The 16,423-nt window shown below is 47.1% G+C and overlaps 1 protein-coding gene across 3 annotated transcripts in view; it reads right to left on the reverse strand.

Moving 5' to 3' along the window:
* Positions 1-16,423, reverse strand: part of Ttc26 (tetratricopeptide repeat domain 26) — a 127,015-nt gene that overhangs the window by 82,902 nt on the left and 27,690 nt on the right. For all 3 annotated transcript variants that reach the window (XM_089586185.1, XM_089586184.1, XM_089586182.1), the window contains exons 4-5: positions 12,796-12,849; positions 7,514-7,583 (exon numbers count right to left, since the gene is read on the reverse strand). In XM_089586185.1, coding sequence (XP_089442311.1) covers positions 7,514-7,583; positions 12,796-12,849 — 124 coding nt within the window. The remainder of the gene's footprint in view (positions 1-7,513; positions 7,584-12,795; positions 12,850-16,423) is intronic.

Consider the following 16,423-nt stretch of genomic DNA (forward strand, 5'->3'; position numbering starts at 1 on the left):
TTGGACTTGCAGCTTATGTCGCATCGCCGTCATCGAACATGTGTGCACCAAATGGTAAAGTGTAAACAAACATGTAAAACGCATGGTAAAGCAAACAGTACAATTTCTGGTGCCGGTGATGGAAACATTTCTTGCCAAGTCATGCAGAGTGGAGCAAAACTCCCCCTTACATGGCATGAGGTAACCCTTAGGGGGTTGCCCATAAAGGGCAAAGGACAGTCCTTGGAGGGCTATCCGCTTCAAGGCGTCGGTAATTATCCGGCACTGGTCTGTAGCAGTGGAGCTTGCCAGGGGAGTCTCTCAGTATGACGCCGTCGTGGTTTGCTTGTGTTGTGTTGGGTTTAATGGCGCATAAGCACCTAAGGCTATCATGCGCCAAGAACAAGGTATAGTAGAAGAACTTCTTGCTGGGCGAGTTGGTGCACAGCTTTCTTGGGATGGTGTTGCGGTCACGAAAAAACGAACACAGGAAAGAGCAGGAGATGACAGATAGAGCGCAGGTATACGAAAACTGTTTTCTGCAGATTTTTAGAAAAATGTGAAAAAATATGGTGGGTGGAGAAAGCTTTATTCCATTCTACCTAGTATTGAGAGAAGAAAGGTTATTTATAAAAGGCTAACATTAAAAGGTTTAATGGAGTATGGGTAACCTCAGCACTCGTCCTTGGCTGGGCAAGGATGTCGAGGCTCTCAACCCATAAAATATAAACCTCAGCCTTTTTCTCAGGAATGAGAAAGGGGCTGAGGTTGATTTGCAATTTTCAAAGAACACCTGCTCCTGTTAAAAATCTATAAAACAAAGGACATGTCCACATTTGGATTATTACCTAAAAGCAGTGCCAGATGAAAAGGAATGCATTGATTATAAAACGGAGAAAATCACTTTTTCTTAGCTTTTCGAGCATGAAAATAAAATGTCATTAGCATGTACGAACTGGTTTGTCTTGTTTTGTCAGCAGAAAGTTGCGCGCAAGATGTGTGTGGCCTATGGAGAGACGGCTGATAATGACTTCCTTGAAACGTTTTTGGTGCCCACATGATTTCTATTCACCTAAAGCTGGTTTTATCACGTGCAGTTTAATTCCTTGTTCCAAGCGGACTGCCATTTTTTCCTTGCTTCACGATATACTAAGTTCGTGGAATCTTTACGGGGCATATTGACATTTTAACGCGATAGCGTCAAGGGCCCCGTGTCGCAGAAAAGCCGGCGTCGGTGGCGGCGGCGTTCCAGAAGCATTAGTAAATAAAACCGAGTGGAAAAAAACTGCCTCTCCCGTAACCGAGAGTAGAGTAAGCATGAAATGTTTACGGGCCTAATGTCACCTCGGTGGACACCCGAACCGCACCGTACAGGAAGGGAGCAACGCCACCACCCGTTCAGCGCGATGCCTTGCCATTTGGTTTTTTGAGGAAAGGAAATGGCGCAGTAATTCTCTGCCATCTCGGTGGACACCCGAACCGCACCGTAATGGAAGGGAGGAACGCCACCACCCGTTCGGCGCGATGCCTTGCCCTTTGAACGCAGCGCTTTTCCCCCCGGGCCCCTATTCGCCTGCGCGGCTTTGCTTCGATGCGCGAAGCCCCTAAGAGATCACGTATGACAACGAAGTGTATCGTGGCATTTATGTGCTTTCTGCACGCGTTATTAGAAATCGGAAATTATAATTCCGTGCATTATCAAACCCACAGCTCCACTGATATCTTGATAAACATTGAGAAGGCACTGGCAGCAGTTATTTTTTGTCTCGTTTGGAGACCAACCGGCGCTTGCATGCCGGTCGCGTAGGAGGGCTTAGAGAGAGTCGTTAAATCTCGTTAAGTCTCGTACGGTGCCCGGATGTTCTCGTTTCAGAGCCCGGATGACTGGAATTCAGTGCCCGGATGAGTGGATTTCAGTGCCCGGATGAGTGGATTTCAGTGCCCGGATAACTGGAATTCAGTGCCCGGATGACTGGAATTCAGTGCCCGGATGAGTGGATTTCAGTGCCCGGATAACTGGAATTCAGTGCCCGGATAACTGGAATTCAGTGCCCGGATGAGTGGATCTCGGTCTCGGCGTGACGTCACCACACTGCCGACAACGGGAGCTAAAAGCATTTCATGCTTAAAATTCAGGGGGCACTTTGACTGTCTAAAGTGGGTAGAGGCGGAAGCGTTTTCCGCACCACCTTCGCTGTTTCTGTGGCACTGGTGGCGTCACATATAATTGAGTACTAATTACTAAGTGATGACAAATCACTAATCAATGGTTAATTACTGATTAATGCCTGAATACTAATTAACTGCTAATTAATGACGCTTAAGCTTCGCCTTTAGGAGTGGAACGCGACAGCGCGTTGTAGCGCTGCCAGGGAGTCCACGGAACGCCACCACCCGTTCGGCGCAATGCCTTGCCCTTTGAACGCAATGCTTTTTAAGGCGGAAGCCTTTAATGCCTCATCGTTGTAAGCAGGAGCTGTCGACAGAAATGTCACGCTTTTCAATTGGTCGAAACGGTCGTGACGTCACAGTGCGCGAATTTCAAACGGGGCCAATTGTACTGCGGCTACTAACCATGCAACCAATTAAAGGGATCGTATAGTGACGCGCCAAGTAAGTTTGACTGAGCTTAGTTAATTGCTTACTTAACCAATCAGTCTAATTAACCTTTCTAGTCAGACCAGATAAATAAATAAAACCGAGTAAGAAATTGGCCGAGCTTGGGAATCGAACCCCGGTCACCGGAGTGCGAGTCGAGCACGCTACCACTCTGCCATGCCAGCTCGATGGTTTGGAATGAACAAAGGTGCGTCTATACGTTCACTCCCATATTCCTCCCTTCCCGTTACGGCGAGGTTTACGTGTCCACCGAGATATGGGAGAGAGAGATACGTTTCCTTTCCTCAAAAACCAATTTACCAACGAGCAAGGCGTACTTGTCCGCGTTTCAGATTGGTCCAAATTGTCGTGACGTCACCGCGCGCGAATTTTGACGGGTGTCCACCGAAATATGTGAGACAGTTACTGCGCAACTTGCTTTCCTCAAATACAATTTTCGACTAGTGTCTACTGAGATATGTCAGACAATTAATGCGGAATTTCATTTCCTCAAATACAATTTTCCTTTTGTTCATTACGGCCCCTCTTTCTTCTTTCACTCACACTTCCTCCCTTCCTGTACGGTGCGGCTCAGGTGTCCACCGAGATGACAGAGAATTACAGCCCCATTTCCTTTCCTCAAAAAAGCGTTGCGTTCAAAGGGCAACGCATCGCGCCGAACGGGTGGTGGCGTTCCTTGGACTCCGTGGCAGCGCTACAACACGCTGTCGCGTTCCACTCCTAAAGGCGAAGCTTAAACGTCATTAATTGGAATTTAATTAATGCACCAACAAAATGTACAGTGAACAATCGCGTAGCAGAATGCAGCTCTCAGGCTTTCGCCTTTCACCACTTTAGCCGCTAAAGTTCCTCGTAATTTTTGAGGAAAGGAAATGGCGCAGTAATTCTCTGTCATCTCGGTGGACACCTGAACCGCACCGTAGAGGAAGGGAGGAAGTTGGAGTGAAAGAAGATGGATATAGAGGAGTCGTAATGAAGAAAATGAAAATTGTATTTGAGGAAAGGAAATTACGCAGTAACTGTCTCACAAAATTCAGGGGGGAACTTTTTTGACCTAAAGTGTTCCAAGGCTCGCCGCTTCGCCTTGAAGCCCCTGCAGTTCCATTGCCAAACTGTGAAGGGGGAGCTAGCCATCGCGTTTCCCGTAGGGTTCGGGGCGCTGTGATAGCACGACGGGTGATTTAAGAATGCCGCCTGCACGTGAGCGCGCGGTTGCACTCTCCGACGTAGCGACAATAATGGGTGCTGGGTAGTTAGGAGGGGTTGTCGACTTTAAGGGGGTTGCGGATGTCGGGGGATTCGTGAGGGTATCGAGCCTGGCATGAAGGGTTTGGATGTTGGCTGCCATTGTGGCGCAGCTTTCTAGGCTCACATCCTCTGGGGTTGCGCGGGAAATCCGCCCCCTCGAACCTTACTGCCAGCTCCCTCCGAAGACGGATGGAACCAACTCCTCAGGCCAGACAAGAGCATCCAACTGGCACTCATTTCGTGGGCCCAGGAAGTCGCCCCCACCTGGGGGCCACACCAAGCCCACCTGCCCTAAATCCCGCCAATCTATGGCAATAAAGTTGTTTCTCTCTCTCTCTCTCTTGACCTAAAGTGTGGTCACTGATGTGTGGTTAAGATGTTAAGCTTCGCCCCTAAGAGTGGAACGCGACAGCGTCCTGCAACGCTGCCAAGGAGTCCATAGAACGCCTAGTAGTAGTAGTAGTGAAAACATTTATTTTTTATTTTTTTTTTCAGAAGGAAGAGTTAGGGAGTAGGGGGATGGGTATAGATAGATGTGGAGCTTCAGTGGTCGGTCTTCCCTAGTCCAGGATCCCGTTGACCTCCGCCGCTGCCTTGGCCCTCGTCACCAGCATAAGCTGTGTGCTCGGGTCGGAGTCAGCCAACGCCCATTCGGTTCTACGCCTCGCTCGTCGGTAAATTGGTTTTTGAGGAAAGGAAATGTATCTGTGTCTCATTTGTCGGTGGACACCTAAACCTCGCCGGAAGGGAATGGAGGAGGATGAGAGTGAGTGAGTTAAGACACCGTATTCACTAGACGCGCCTTTGTTCATTCCAAACCATCGAGCTGGCATGGCGGAGTGGATAGCATGCTCGTCTCTCACGCCGAAGACCGGGGTTCGATTCCTGAGCTCGACCAATTTCTTAATCGGTTTTATTTATTTATATGGTCTGACTAGTAAAGCTAATTAGGCTAATTGGGTAATTAAGCAATTAACTAAGCTCAGTCCCACTTACTTGGAGCATCACTATACGATCCCTTCAATTGGTTGCATGGTTACTAGCCCCGTTTGATATTCGCGCACTGTGACGTCACGACCGTTCCCACCAATTGAAAAGCGCGACATTTTCTGTCGACAACTGCTGCTTACAACGATGAGACCTTAAAGGCTTCCGCCTTAAAATTGGTCGAGTTAGGGAATCGAACCAGAGACTCCGGAGTGCGAGACGAGCACGCTAGCCACTTCGCCTCGCCAGCTCGATGGTGTGGAAGGAACAATTAAAGGCGCGTCTAGTGAATACGGGGTTGTCTTAGAAGGGTGCTTTAAAGACATGCACTGTGGTGTATATTAGTAATTATGAACACAGGAATTACAGAAGTCAGAGTTAAGCGATTGGCAAAGTACGTTTCCGCTACTTTTCGTCTTCACTCGGCGCGCACGAAGCGCCATCAGGCGGTGCCCACTAAAACCACTCCCTCCTCCTCCTCCCCGCAATGTACGCCACTGCCCCAACCGACAGCGCGCGATGGAAGCGCCTCCCGCTCGTCTCGTTCGGGCGCAGTGGGGCCGTGCGGGGACGCACGAATCACGCGGTGAGCGGCGAACAACGCAGCGCACATCCAACGAGCGTTCACCACGAAGCTTGCGGCTTGCTGCCCGTTCGTTCGGCGCGGAAGCTACGCTGGCGTTCGCGACATCGGGTTTGTCGAGAAAGATGTGCCGACTAACTACGACTCCTACTTGTTTGGGTGAGAAGTGAGAAAGAAAAGGAATGAGAAGAGGAAAAAGGAGTAGAAGGCGCTATCGCGTCTACTCCTAAGGCGAAGCTTAAGTGTACAAATGAACGCTGCATATGCTCGGGAGTAACGAAAACCAAGAGGGAAGCACCCCCATTGCCGTTCCCCGACCGTTGATGGAGCCGCCGCCTGCTAGGCGTGCACGTACGAGTGAACGGCGTGCTCGCAAAGTTGAACAGCAACAGGAACGCCGCCGTGAGCAAGCTTTTCGCTGAATTGAGCGTATCTCGGTGCCAGAGCAGAATGGCGTTTTGTTCGACAGATAATGATTTCATGTTGCAGTCAATACATTGTCCAATTTCTGTGCATCACTTTTCTTTTTTGAGGGGTCTGACTAATTTTTGTGTTCTTTGCTCAGTGAAGAATTCCGAAATGCAGGCCACGATCACGCGTATGTATGTACATTGTTTCTTTGTTCGTGTCTGTAAGGACATTGCAAGTGTTTTAAAATGCCAGCTATATTCACAACACTCATTATTTTCGGTACATGACAGCTGCTACACGTTTTCTGAGTGATTACTCTTTTATGTAATTGCAACATTTATTTGCTTGTAGATTTCACACCCGCTGACAACTTCCAACTTGGAGCTTGCGCCCTATCAAGCGGAAACTTCCGCAAAGTTTCACCTAAGCCGACTTCTTTGTAGTTAAGAACTTCAGGTGCTGTCATAGGAATAAGGCAGGCACTTCTAGAAGCAAATAAACCGAGACTTTGGTGCGATTCGTCGCTAAAGTAAACAGTAGCAAAACAGTGATCTGAGCTAGCTGGTACATCTTCACAACTTCACCAGCGTTGCGACGAGGAACAAAAACAGAGGCGTGCGTTCAAATCATGTGTTCATACTTTAGGCAGCAGTTTCGAACAGCAGGTTCATAGGCTACGGCTAGCGGGCTTCCCCAATGATGCGATAGCGCTTGCTAGCAACAAAATCTTGAAGGAGAAGAAGTCGTTTCGTAGACATGATCCACAGGGAAATTCCGGTAATGACAGAACGAAGTATGCGGTAATATCCTACATCCATCAGTTATCCCACAGGCTTAAGCAGGCTGGCACTAGATATGGGGTTAAAGTGCCCTTTTCGGTCCCTAATAAGCTCGGCAAGGTTTGTGCTATTGCTGACAAAAGAGCCCGGAAACAGAAGCATTAAAGAGGCAAAAGAAAAAATGCATGCCAAGTGGAACATGAATGAATCGACTTTTGTGCCATGTGAAGAGGGAGTGGTTTGTGACGTACATTTTAAATGCGGCAAGAATACGCCTGCATGAAACGTCTTTGAATGGTGCTCCTTCATCAAATCTGTCCCTTCATTACAGAGATTGTCATCTGAACAAACCCGGTGTGTCCAAGGTGTCTAATAAAAAAGCATGCCTTCCACTTCTTACCAGGGCTGAGATTAAGTTTAGACATCAAGATCGGCTGACTAGGGAGTTGTGTGAAGCCTATCACATTCACAAGAACAGCGACACGTTCGTTAGCACACCTTCTGTGACCATACATGAGTATGAAATTTCGTATCTGGATTCCTAACTTTCTTTTGTGCGTTTTTTTCGCGGGAAGCGCATGTGCTTCGGGCTGTCAATCGAGAGTACTATACAACCTGCGTTTTTTCAAATAAACTTTCAGTTGTTAGTAGCGCTTGTCCCTGTCCTTCCTTCTCTGTCTTTGTTCCTCGTCGCAGCGCTGGTGAAATTGTGAAGTCGTCAAGACGGCGCAGGGGCTCTGTTACATGTCCGTTCTGCGGACGTGTCCAGAACCGCCGTCTCTATCAGCTAATCCGCGAATAATGTTTTCCGGCAGAAGATGTACGCCCTCAGACTGGCGGGGCACGTGCAGGTACTCAGAAGTGAAGCGCGGTAGAGCATGGAAGCGCACACAAGCAAGCACCTCACCTGCGACACGTCGTAGTAGTCCAGCTTGTAGTAGCAGAGAGCCACGTACACGTTCAGCGCCAGGAAGTCCCTGCGAGAGACGAAACGGGAGCTGCTCTAAGAGAAGGCGACGATTGCCGGAACGATGCCTTTTCCGGCTTACAAACGAGAAACGAATCCGACACACTCCAGCAATTAAACCACAAACTTCCCAGCAACATCCCGATTCTAAACATCGACGTCCATAAGCATCATCTTAAAGACACCCGGCTTGCCAAGACACCCAGCTCTTTTGAGAAAAAAATGGCTGTGGCTCAGATCGGATGAGCCGGGTTATACGGAGCGAAAGGCAACCTATCCAGTGGCCGATGTCGACGCGGAGACGTTGGCATCATCGGCTGTCCTTTTCCGCTTGAGGTACTCTTGTCGCCGTGCCGCTGCTCCTCCATATGTACAGTCGTTGTCAAAAGTAATAAGGCTGCATGGTTTGCTTCTAGCTCGTACAGTGGAGCCCTTGTGGCTTTCCTGAAGGTCGAAAGGTGTTGGAAGGTAAGAAGACCCCCAGTCCTTACCTTTAACGACCATTTAAGTGTCAGGGAAGCTGCAAGGGCTCCACTGCACGAGCTAGAAGTAAACCATCCAGCCTGGTTACTTTTGACAAAGACTGTTCCTCCCGTTCTTTAACGGTTTAATCAACTCGACGAGCCCGCTTACGTGACTTATCTCTAGACAATGTGGCTTCGTGACGCTCTCTGTCGTAGGGATCGCTAGAATCAGCCCGGCGCCTCCAATGCTCAGTCGAGGAACTCCTCCCGGTGACCGGTTCTGGCTCCATATCTCTGCGGTGTCTAGGCGGCAAGCGCTGGACTTCAGCAAGAGCGAATCATGTGGTTAGTCACGTGACACGACTGGCGAGAGCGCGCGGTCCAAGCGGCCGTCGGCGCAGCGATGGAACGAGCGGTAACAGCTGCGACATATCACGTGGTATGACCTCACAGCGACACTTCCTGTGAGCCTCCAGTTAGAGCTCAAATCCAAGCGTGATTTGACCTTTAGCTTTGCACGCGAGAAGTGGACCTTTTTTCTCCAAAAAAGTCGTTCTCGTGACGCTGTACGTTCATCAGTCTTCGACGAATCAGAGATATTATTCATTGACATTGAACGAAAGTGAGGCCTACCGTACTTACTCATTTTTCGTTATATATTTTCAATATACTTAAACTAACCGGAGTGAATGTCTTTTAAATTATGTCGGTTCGGCCCCACTGACCTACGCCTAGATTTTTTTTATGCGCTTGCTCAACGTTCTGGACAATCTCTGAGGGGTAGCAATTTAATCAAAATTTATTATTTCCACTTTATTGTTGGACAGAACTGAAATTTCTTTGAATGGGCCAAGTCTAGGCATATTTTTCATCACCGTCAATCTAAGGTACACCGCATGAATATATAGATAGAAGGTAGGCGTTTGAATTATAGGAGGGGGGGGGGGGGGGGGCAGGACAATGCACACGTGTTCACAGCTTCTACGTGATCTCATTTTAGTGTTTTGGCACTACCTGTTGTTTTCAACTAGCAAAGCACTGTGGACGAACCTACTCGACTTACAGCACACAGATGGAATAAGTCATAACATTTATTTAGAAAACTTTGCTAGGCAACAGCCCTCATGAGGACGTCCTTCCTGGAATTAAATATAAGCATACGTGAAGGTGATCCGGTGGAATCAGGTGAATGAAGGGATTTGTGAACTGCTTGTTTTATATAGTACTGCAGTGCTCTTAAAAGATGTGCTGTAAAATGCCACGATGACGTGTTATGTAATATTCTATTTTCGACAACCAATTCAAACTGACCGAAAATATAACCAAAGTATTCGTGCATGAAGCGTTCTCTGCAGGTCACTGTGCTTTTTGCACCCCTGATATCATAAATACCCAACTGTGCTAAATTGTGATTTCATCTTTTGATGTCACGTTGATTCAGTGGCATTTATTTCACACCATTTCACACCACAAAGGCTGCTATTGTCTCGACTGTGGCAGAAATCCATAAACATGTCGCATACATCAAGCAGGAGTATCTGCAGTACATACTACATCTAGGAATGGACATAAGTTTCAATGTCGTAGGCACGCAGAATCTTGCTCATCATCATCATCATCAGCCTGACTACGCCCACTGCAGGGCAAAGGTCTCCCCCATGTCTCTCCAATTAACTCTCTCCTTTGCCAGCTGCGGCCACCCTATCCCCGCAAACTTCTCAATCTCATCCGCCCACCTAACTTTCTGCCGCCCCCTGCTACGCTTGCCTTCTCTTGGAACCCACTCCGTTACCCTTAGGGACCAGCGGTTATCTTGCCTTCTCATTACATGCCCTGCCCACGCCCACATCTTCCTCTTGACTTCGACTAGGATGTCTGGACTTCGACTAGGATGTCATTAAGACGAGTTTGTTCCCTCACCCACTCCGCCCTCTTCCGATCTCTTAACGTCACACCCATAATTTTTTCTTTTCGTAGCTCGCTGCGTTGTAAGCTGAACCCTTTTCGTTAGCCTCCACGTTTCTGACCCCTAGGTGAGTACCGGTAAAGATAGCTGCAGTATTCTTTTCTAATGAGGGATATCGATACATCTTGGTATACGAGACTAAAACGAATATCTGCTGGAGGTGTCAAATATTCAGTATAAATAACTCATGGACGTCCATGTAATGTTCATGGTTTGCTGGAAACCCAAGATTACAAGCTTTTCTGCCGGTGATCCGGGACAAATTGGAACACTTTCTTGCACGAAATTGCCAAGCACTTTTCCGGTTTCAGTGCGGGGCATATGCTTTTTGCTTTCCTCTATGCAGTTTCGTTCTCAGTGGATCATCACCCTGATGCTTTGCCAAGTTTTATGGAAAGGCAAAGATAAATTGGGTTCTTGCGTGCGAAAGAAGTGTCCCTTCAATGTTTCTCGTGCTTGTACAACCTTAATGCCCGCAGGATTTGCTTGTAAGCCGTGCTCTCGCGAGTGGCGCACTCGCAGAATCTGATGACGTCTTAAATTTCGGTGGGGTGCGGGACGGCAGCTGCTCCTTAGTTCAAGAGATATGGACCGCTGGTGGCACGTGTAACCAGCCGCATGGCATGACCCAGAAGGAAGGCTGTGTACTTTTGACGGAGGCACACCTCGCTCGAAGACTAGTTTTAAAAGGAAGGTATCTCTTGACTCTTCGCACTGAAAGGACGGCAAGCCGTAGTACCCCTTCGTTCTCCATATTCAGCGCTGACGTTTCCACGTTGTATTTTTTTAGTGTTTTAGCTATTCACGCTTCCTTCTGTTCTCGCGATTGGCAATGACCTTGTGAATAGTTTTTCAGCATGCTTCTTCGTTATCCTTGTCGTGTGAGGCGTGCTGTGTGCTAAGTTTCATTCATACCAGGTCTCCTAGTTATCTGCATTGCTGGCATCTTGGTAAGAAGGCTTTCAATAGGCCGTTGTAGGACCTTTGCCTGCTGGGGACAGTAGCCCAAGCAAGAAATTCGTAACGTGCGAAGGGATGAATACGTATTTCACTCCGAAGGAGCCCGTACAACTGAATCTGTTAGCCAAGCCGAGAGAGAAAACAGTTTTTGTTCCGATATGAATTAAAGTTTTGGTTCGAAATGTGATAAATTAGAAATGATACTTTAACAAAACTTCTGTTTGGGCTAGATGGTGCATAGCTTATATTGAAATGAATTCAAGCGCACAGGAACACGCACACAAGAGGAGGAACACACAGGACAGGCGCCTGTCCTGTGTGTTCCTCTTCTTGTGTGCGTGTTTCAGCGTCGTCCTGTTTTTCTGCTCGCTCTCGCCTGTTTGCGCTGCCGCACTCTGCTGTGGAGTTACTGGAATCGCCATGCGCCAAATTCACTACGGCGGAGTCAATCGAACACGAGTTCTCCGACTCTGGCCACCTTTTTGTTTGTCTTTGTCGGCTAGACAGCCAACGTCTTCCTGCGTGACATAACCACAGCTGCGGAAGAAGACGCAGCAGGCAGAGAAACCGACAGATAAAGAATAAAAGCTGTTCAAGCTTAAGCAAACTGAAATCTTTAGTTTTTTTTTTTTTTTCAAATTAGTCTCGCTGTAAGTTCGTATATCTTTTGGCGCGGCCATTAAATTGAAGTGAACCAAGTTTAAACAACTGATATGAAAGGAATATTTTATTCATTCTGCCTACCGGTGGCACGCAGGAAAAAAAAAATAGCTGTGTCTTAGCTAAGGTTAAGCCTGGATAAGCGTAAAGCTCTCGCTGCTTTTCAGCCAACTCCCACGATACCACCACGCTGACTTCAACTAGTTCTTTATTGCTAGAAGGAACAGCGTATACTATATAGGCGGAATGGGCGTGGAGGCACGTGAACAACTGCTAAGTTGGCTGTGCAACACAAGATAACAGAGGCAACATAAAACACAGGAGATAGTAGTGCGAGAACATCGCATAAATGAAGTGCAATGACGAGATAAGCACGTGCTATTGAAAGGCTCAATAGCTAGCCGGGAAATGGCAACGACTGAAACATGAAAAGAAAACAGATTATCAGTATGTGACAGTATTATAAAAACGAGATATAATAAAAGAGCCAAGAAGGGCATGAAATGGCTAAAACTTGTGATAAAAGAGCCAAAATTGGCGTGAAAAGGCTTTCTACTTTCATATTGTCTTTGTTATCTTGTGTTGCACAGCCAACTTAGCAGTTGTTCGCATGCCTCCCCGCCCGTTAAAGAACCCCAGGGGGTCGAAATTTCCGGAGCCCTTCCCTACGGCGTCTCTCATAGCCTGAGTCGCTTTGGGACGTTAAACCCCGTAAAAACAACAAACCAAACAGTCCGCCTATTTAGTCCGCTGTACTTCCCAGCAATAAATAACTAGTTGAAGTCAGCGCGGTGGTGTCCCGTCTTTTCTTGTTTTAGGGTTTATTCAGGTTTAACGTCCGAAAGCAACTCAGGCTATGAGGGACGCCGTATTGAAGGGCTCCGGAAATTTCCACCACCTGGGGTTCTTTAACGTGCTCTGACATCGCACAGTACACGGGCCTCTAGAATTTCGCCTTCATCGAAATTTCGGCCGCCGCGGCCGGGATCGAACCCGCGTCTTTCTGGTCAGCAGCTCAGCGCCATAACCAGTGAGCCACTGCGGCGGGGCCGTCTTTTCTTCGTCCTTGTCTTAAGTTGCGCTGTGCTGTATATTCCTAGCTGACCAATTTGAGCCACCGACATGACCACTAGGGGGACTCCACTGCTAAGCCCGAGCAGAGGCTGTCTCACCTGTTTTCGAGAAGGATGCGCTTGTAGATGTCGATGGCCTCCTGGTAGTGTGCCCTGCGACCAGACACCAAGGGAGAGGAAACTCAAGCCCTGAAACGTCAACACTACTCACAGCTCACAGCGAACTCATAGCGAATACTACAGAAGGCGAACTCTGGGGCAGCTTCAGTTCGGCCAGTTGTTACGACCTCTTCTGACGGGAGCTTCCACGTTGGAACGCTGGTCTGTTAACTGAAATACCCCACGAACTCGACTAAGGATGCAACAGAAGCTTGGTTTGGTCTAGCTGGTAACAGTTCTTCGAAAACAGGGCGCAAAAAGGACACGGACGGCACAGATGTGGACGGGACCACGCCTGTCTGTGGCAGGCAAAAAAAAGTAAATACACCCGTTGAAAAGTGTAGGAACTTAGAACATTGTAAAGTAAGAAAAAAATGGCAGTCTGTTCGGAATAATGAAGTAAATGGCAAACTGTGCTTGGTAAGCCAGTTTTAGAGGAAAGGGAGTCTTGCGCAACAGTAACTCTAGCGCACACCAGGAACGTTTCAAGGAAGCGATTCTCTGCCGCCTTCGTATACTGCATACATAGGGTTATTCGCTTTCGGGTTTTATATTTTTTCAAATTCTGGGGGTAAAAATCGGGCGTTATTTTTCGGCTTGATAATAGGGGAGAAATCGGGTTTCTCGTGGAAAAACTCCGAAATTCGGGTTTTATCGGGTTAAATTTGCAAACTAATAATTTATTCGATTTGCCCTAACCGGTGGGTAACAATTAGGGCTGTATTTTTCGCTGCTTTCAAGAAAGCATTGCAAAATTTGGCGTTTCTTTGATAATTAATTATTACTCGCAGTGAGAGGCAACGGTCAGTTTTGAGAAAAGAAACATTTTATTCACAAGGGCTGGTCATCGACGTTCAACACATCCTTATTAACATACATAATCACCTGCATGCGCAACGTCTCGGTTTCCACCCAAGACCTGTCTGGTCTTTGCAGGTGCCTTAGCTGAGAGAACGTTCGCTCAACGTCACAGCTGCAATTAGCTAGGCAATGACAACGCTGCATTTGCTAGCCTTGGGTAACGCACAGTGGCGTCGTTCCAATAGTACATCACTTTAACACCTTCGTTTGTGGGGCTTGCTCCCGGCAAGTACTGCTTAAACTCCTCGCGAAGCGAGCCTACATCGTCCATCGCGGAAATAGAGAGAGGTCGGTAGTCATCAAACGACTGACTGAGCAGCCGCTTCTGGAACGGATCGAGTACGGCTCCCAGTTTCCACAATGTCAACTGGTTTTCTTCTTTGAGACGTTCCGTTTCAAAGTGCAGTCTCATTTTGTGGAGATTTTGGCGCAAAACTCTTCACTTACTAATATGGCACTGCTCTTAGGTAACATAGACGAAACACCTTTCGCCCGATCACTTTTACCGATCATCGTGGAAAGCTGGTTGACAGTCTGCTGTAGCTTGACGAGGTGATCGAAGCTTGGCATGAGGAGTTTCCCGCTTTCAAGCGTTTTCTGGACATCCAAAAGGGGCTCGAGTGCATCTCTCATTAAGACTCCCTTTGCATAAAGAACCTCTTTTTCAGAAAGTATCGCTCGAATAGCTTCCGCCTTTGTGCTATCATGCGAGCTTTCAACAAGTTCTGTTAATGAGCTCCACATTTCAATGGCGACAAAACGCGCTTTGTAGAAGCTTTGCCATCTGTTCGGAACTACAGGAGGAGGTTTCTTTGCATCAACGCCAAGCAGGCTATTAGAGGCACATATTTCGATGTACTTTTGGTGCAGCTTGTTAGCGTGCTTAAATAATGCTCCAAACTTGATCACTCCGGATCGAACATCAGACACGAAAGGTGACGAAATCGCATGGTCAACGCTCACATGAATCAAATGGGCTAGGTCCTTTACATGCAAGATGTGGATCGCTTCAACTTCACAGATCTCACGTACCATTTTTCGCATGTACTCCGCGGAATCTGTGGCTACGGCTACAACATCCTTCCACGTCTTGCTCGCAGTAAGGAGAGCCTTGCCGACTACCCGGGCCACTGCGTAGCTGTTCGAAACATTAACTTTGTCGACGTCGACTAAACAAACCTGCCTCTCGCCTGCGCGCCAACTGGAGGCACAACAATTTCGTGGGTACAATTTTTCCGGAAATCGTAAAAAATCGGGTTTTACCCGATATTTTATTTTAGGAACACGTTCGGGGTGCAGAAATCGGGTAAAATCGGGTTTTACCCGAAAACGAACAACCCTATGCATACATGCACCTCAGGCATAACTTCATAGTGACAAAACAAGGCAAGCCGCTGTGTGAACAATGCGGAGATGAACTAACAGTAAATCACGTACGCTTTATTCTCACGCGCGAAACTCGAAAAACTAAGGAAAGAGTACTTTACGCCATTTTATAATGATTGCATCCGTTTTCACCCAACGGTCTTCTTAAGTAGTAATCCAATTGTTCATATGTCTTGTGTTTTAGCTTTTTAAAAGAAGCAGGTTTTCCTCAAAAAAGTGTAAATTCTGGCCCAGTGCTTCGCCTGATTTTATGATACACTTCAGCCACTTTCTCTACCCTGAGAAGAAGGCTGAGGTCTTAATTTTGTTTGGTTGCGAGCCTAGAGATCATTCAATAAAACATGGTGCTGGGCTAGTTGGTAATTCATACTTGGTGGGAAGACAGCCAAGACACAAGACACAAAAGAACGCTAGAGCGTTCTTTTTTGTCTTGTCCTCCCCTGTGGTTGTCGTTTTTTTGCGCTGTCTTCCCACCAAGTACTAGAGATCATTGTCCAGCCAAGGATGGTCACTCAGGTTACGCGACCTTGTTTTAAGCCTTCACTATTAGCCATATTCCTCTCTCATTACTAGGTAGTACGAACTAATGTTTTAGGCCCTTTGTACCACCGATGATGTTTCACATTACTATAAAATTCTACGGAAAACTTTTCCTATACCTAGAGCTTTGCGTATAATGGCCTTTGCTGCCCATGCACCGTAAAATTCAACGCAACACAACGCAACTTTCTGGTCACGTATAATTGCGCTTTTGAAGAAGACTTGGGACCACACAGGGACGACACAATGGTTGCGCACCAGTGTTTGTGTCGTCCCTGTGTTGTCCCAAGTCTTTTTTCAGAGGCGCAATTATGTGTGACCATGTTAACTACCAACTAGCCCAATTTGGAACCCTCTTAATGTTCAAATTTCTGGCTTATAAAAGCGTAATTTGACTACATAGCGCTGTTTGACTACAAATTATTTGACTACAGATTTGCACGTTTTTACAAAACAGCGATAAAAAAGGGCGATTCATTTATTTCTCAGATTGTACCAATGACATATCGCCATTCATCGTACGACATCAGATTGCAGTGTAGGTTTGCACTAGCAAAATGCAGAACTAACTATGGATTTTGTATGATAAGGTATATTGTGCCAAAGTTCCTCAATACCTCATTCAGTGACCAAGTGAATATTACGTCTTTGTCTGCCATCCGGAAAAGCTTTATTCAGCAATATGTGCTACAGTGATGCGAAGTGTCTGCGTGTACTATGCCACTCTGCGTAATAACCTCACTGTCTTTTACTATAATTACTGCTGCCAATTGCTAGATAT

Source organism: Amblyomma mixtum, chromosome 4 (assembly GCF_055824585.1).
Source record: "Amblyomma mixtum isolate Tamu chromosome 4, ASM5582458v1, whole genome shotgun sequence".
Classification (NCBI taxonomy): domain Eukaryota; kingdom Metazoa; phylum Arthropoda; class Arachnida; order Ixodida; family Ixodidae; genus Amblyomma; species Amblyomma mixtum.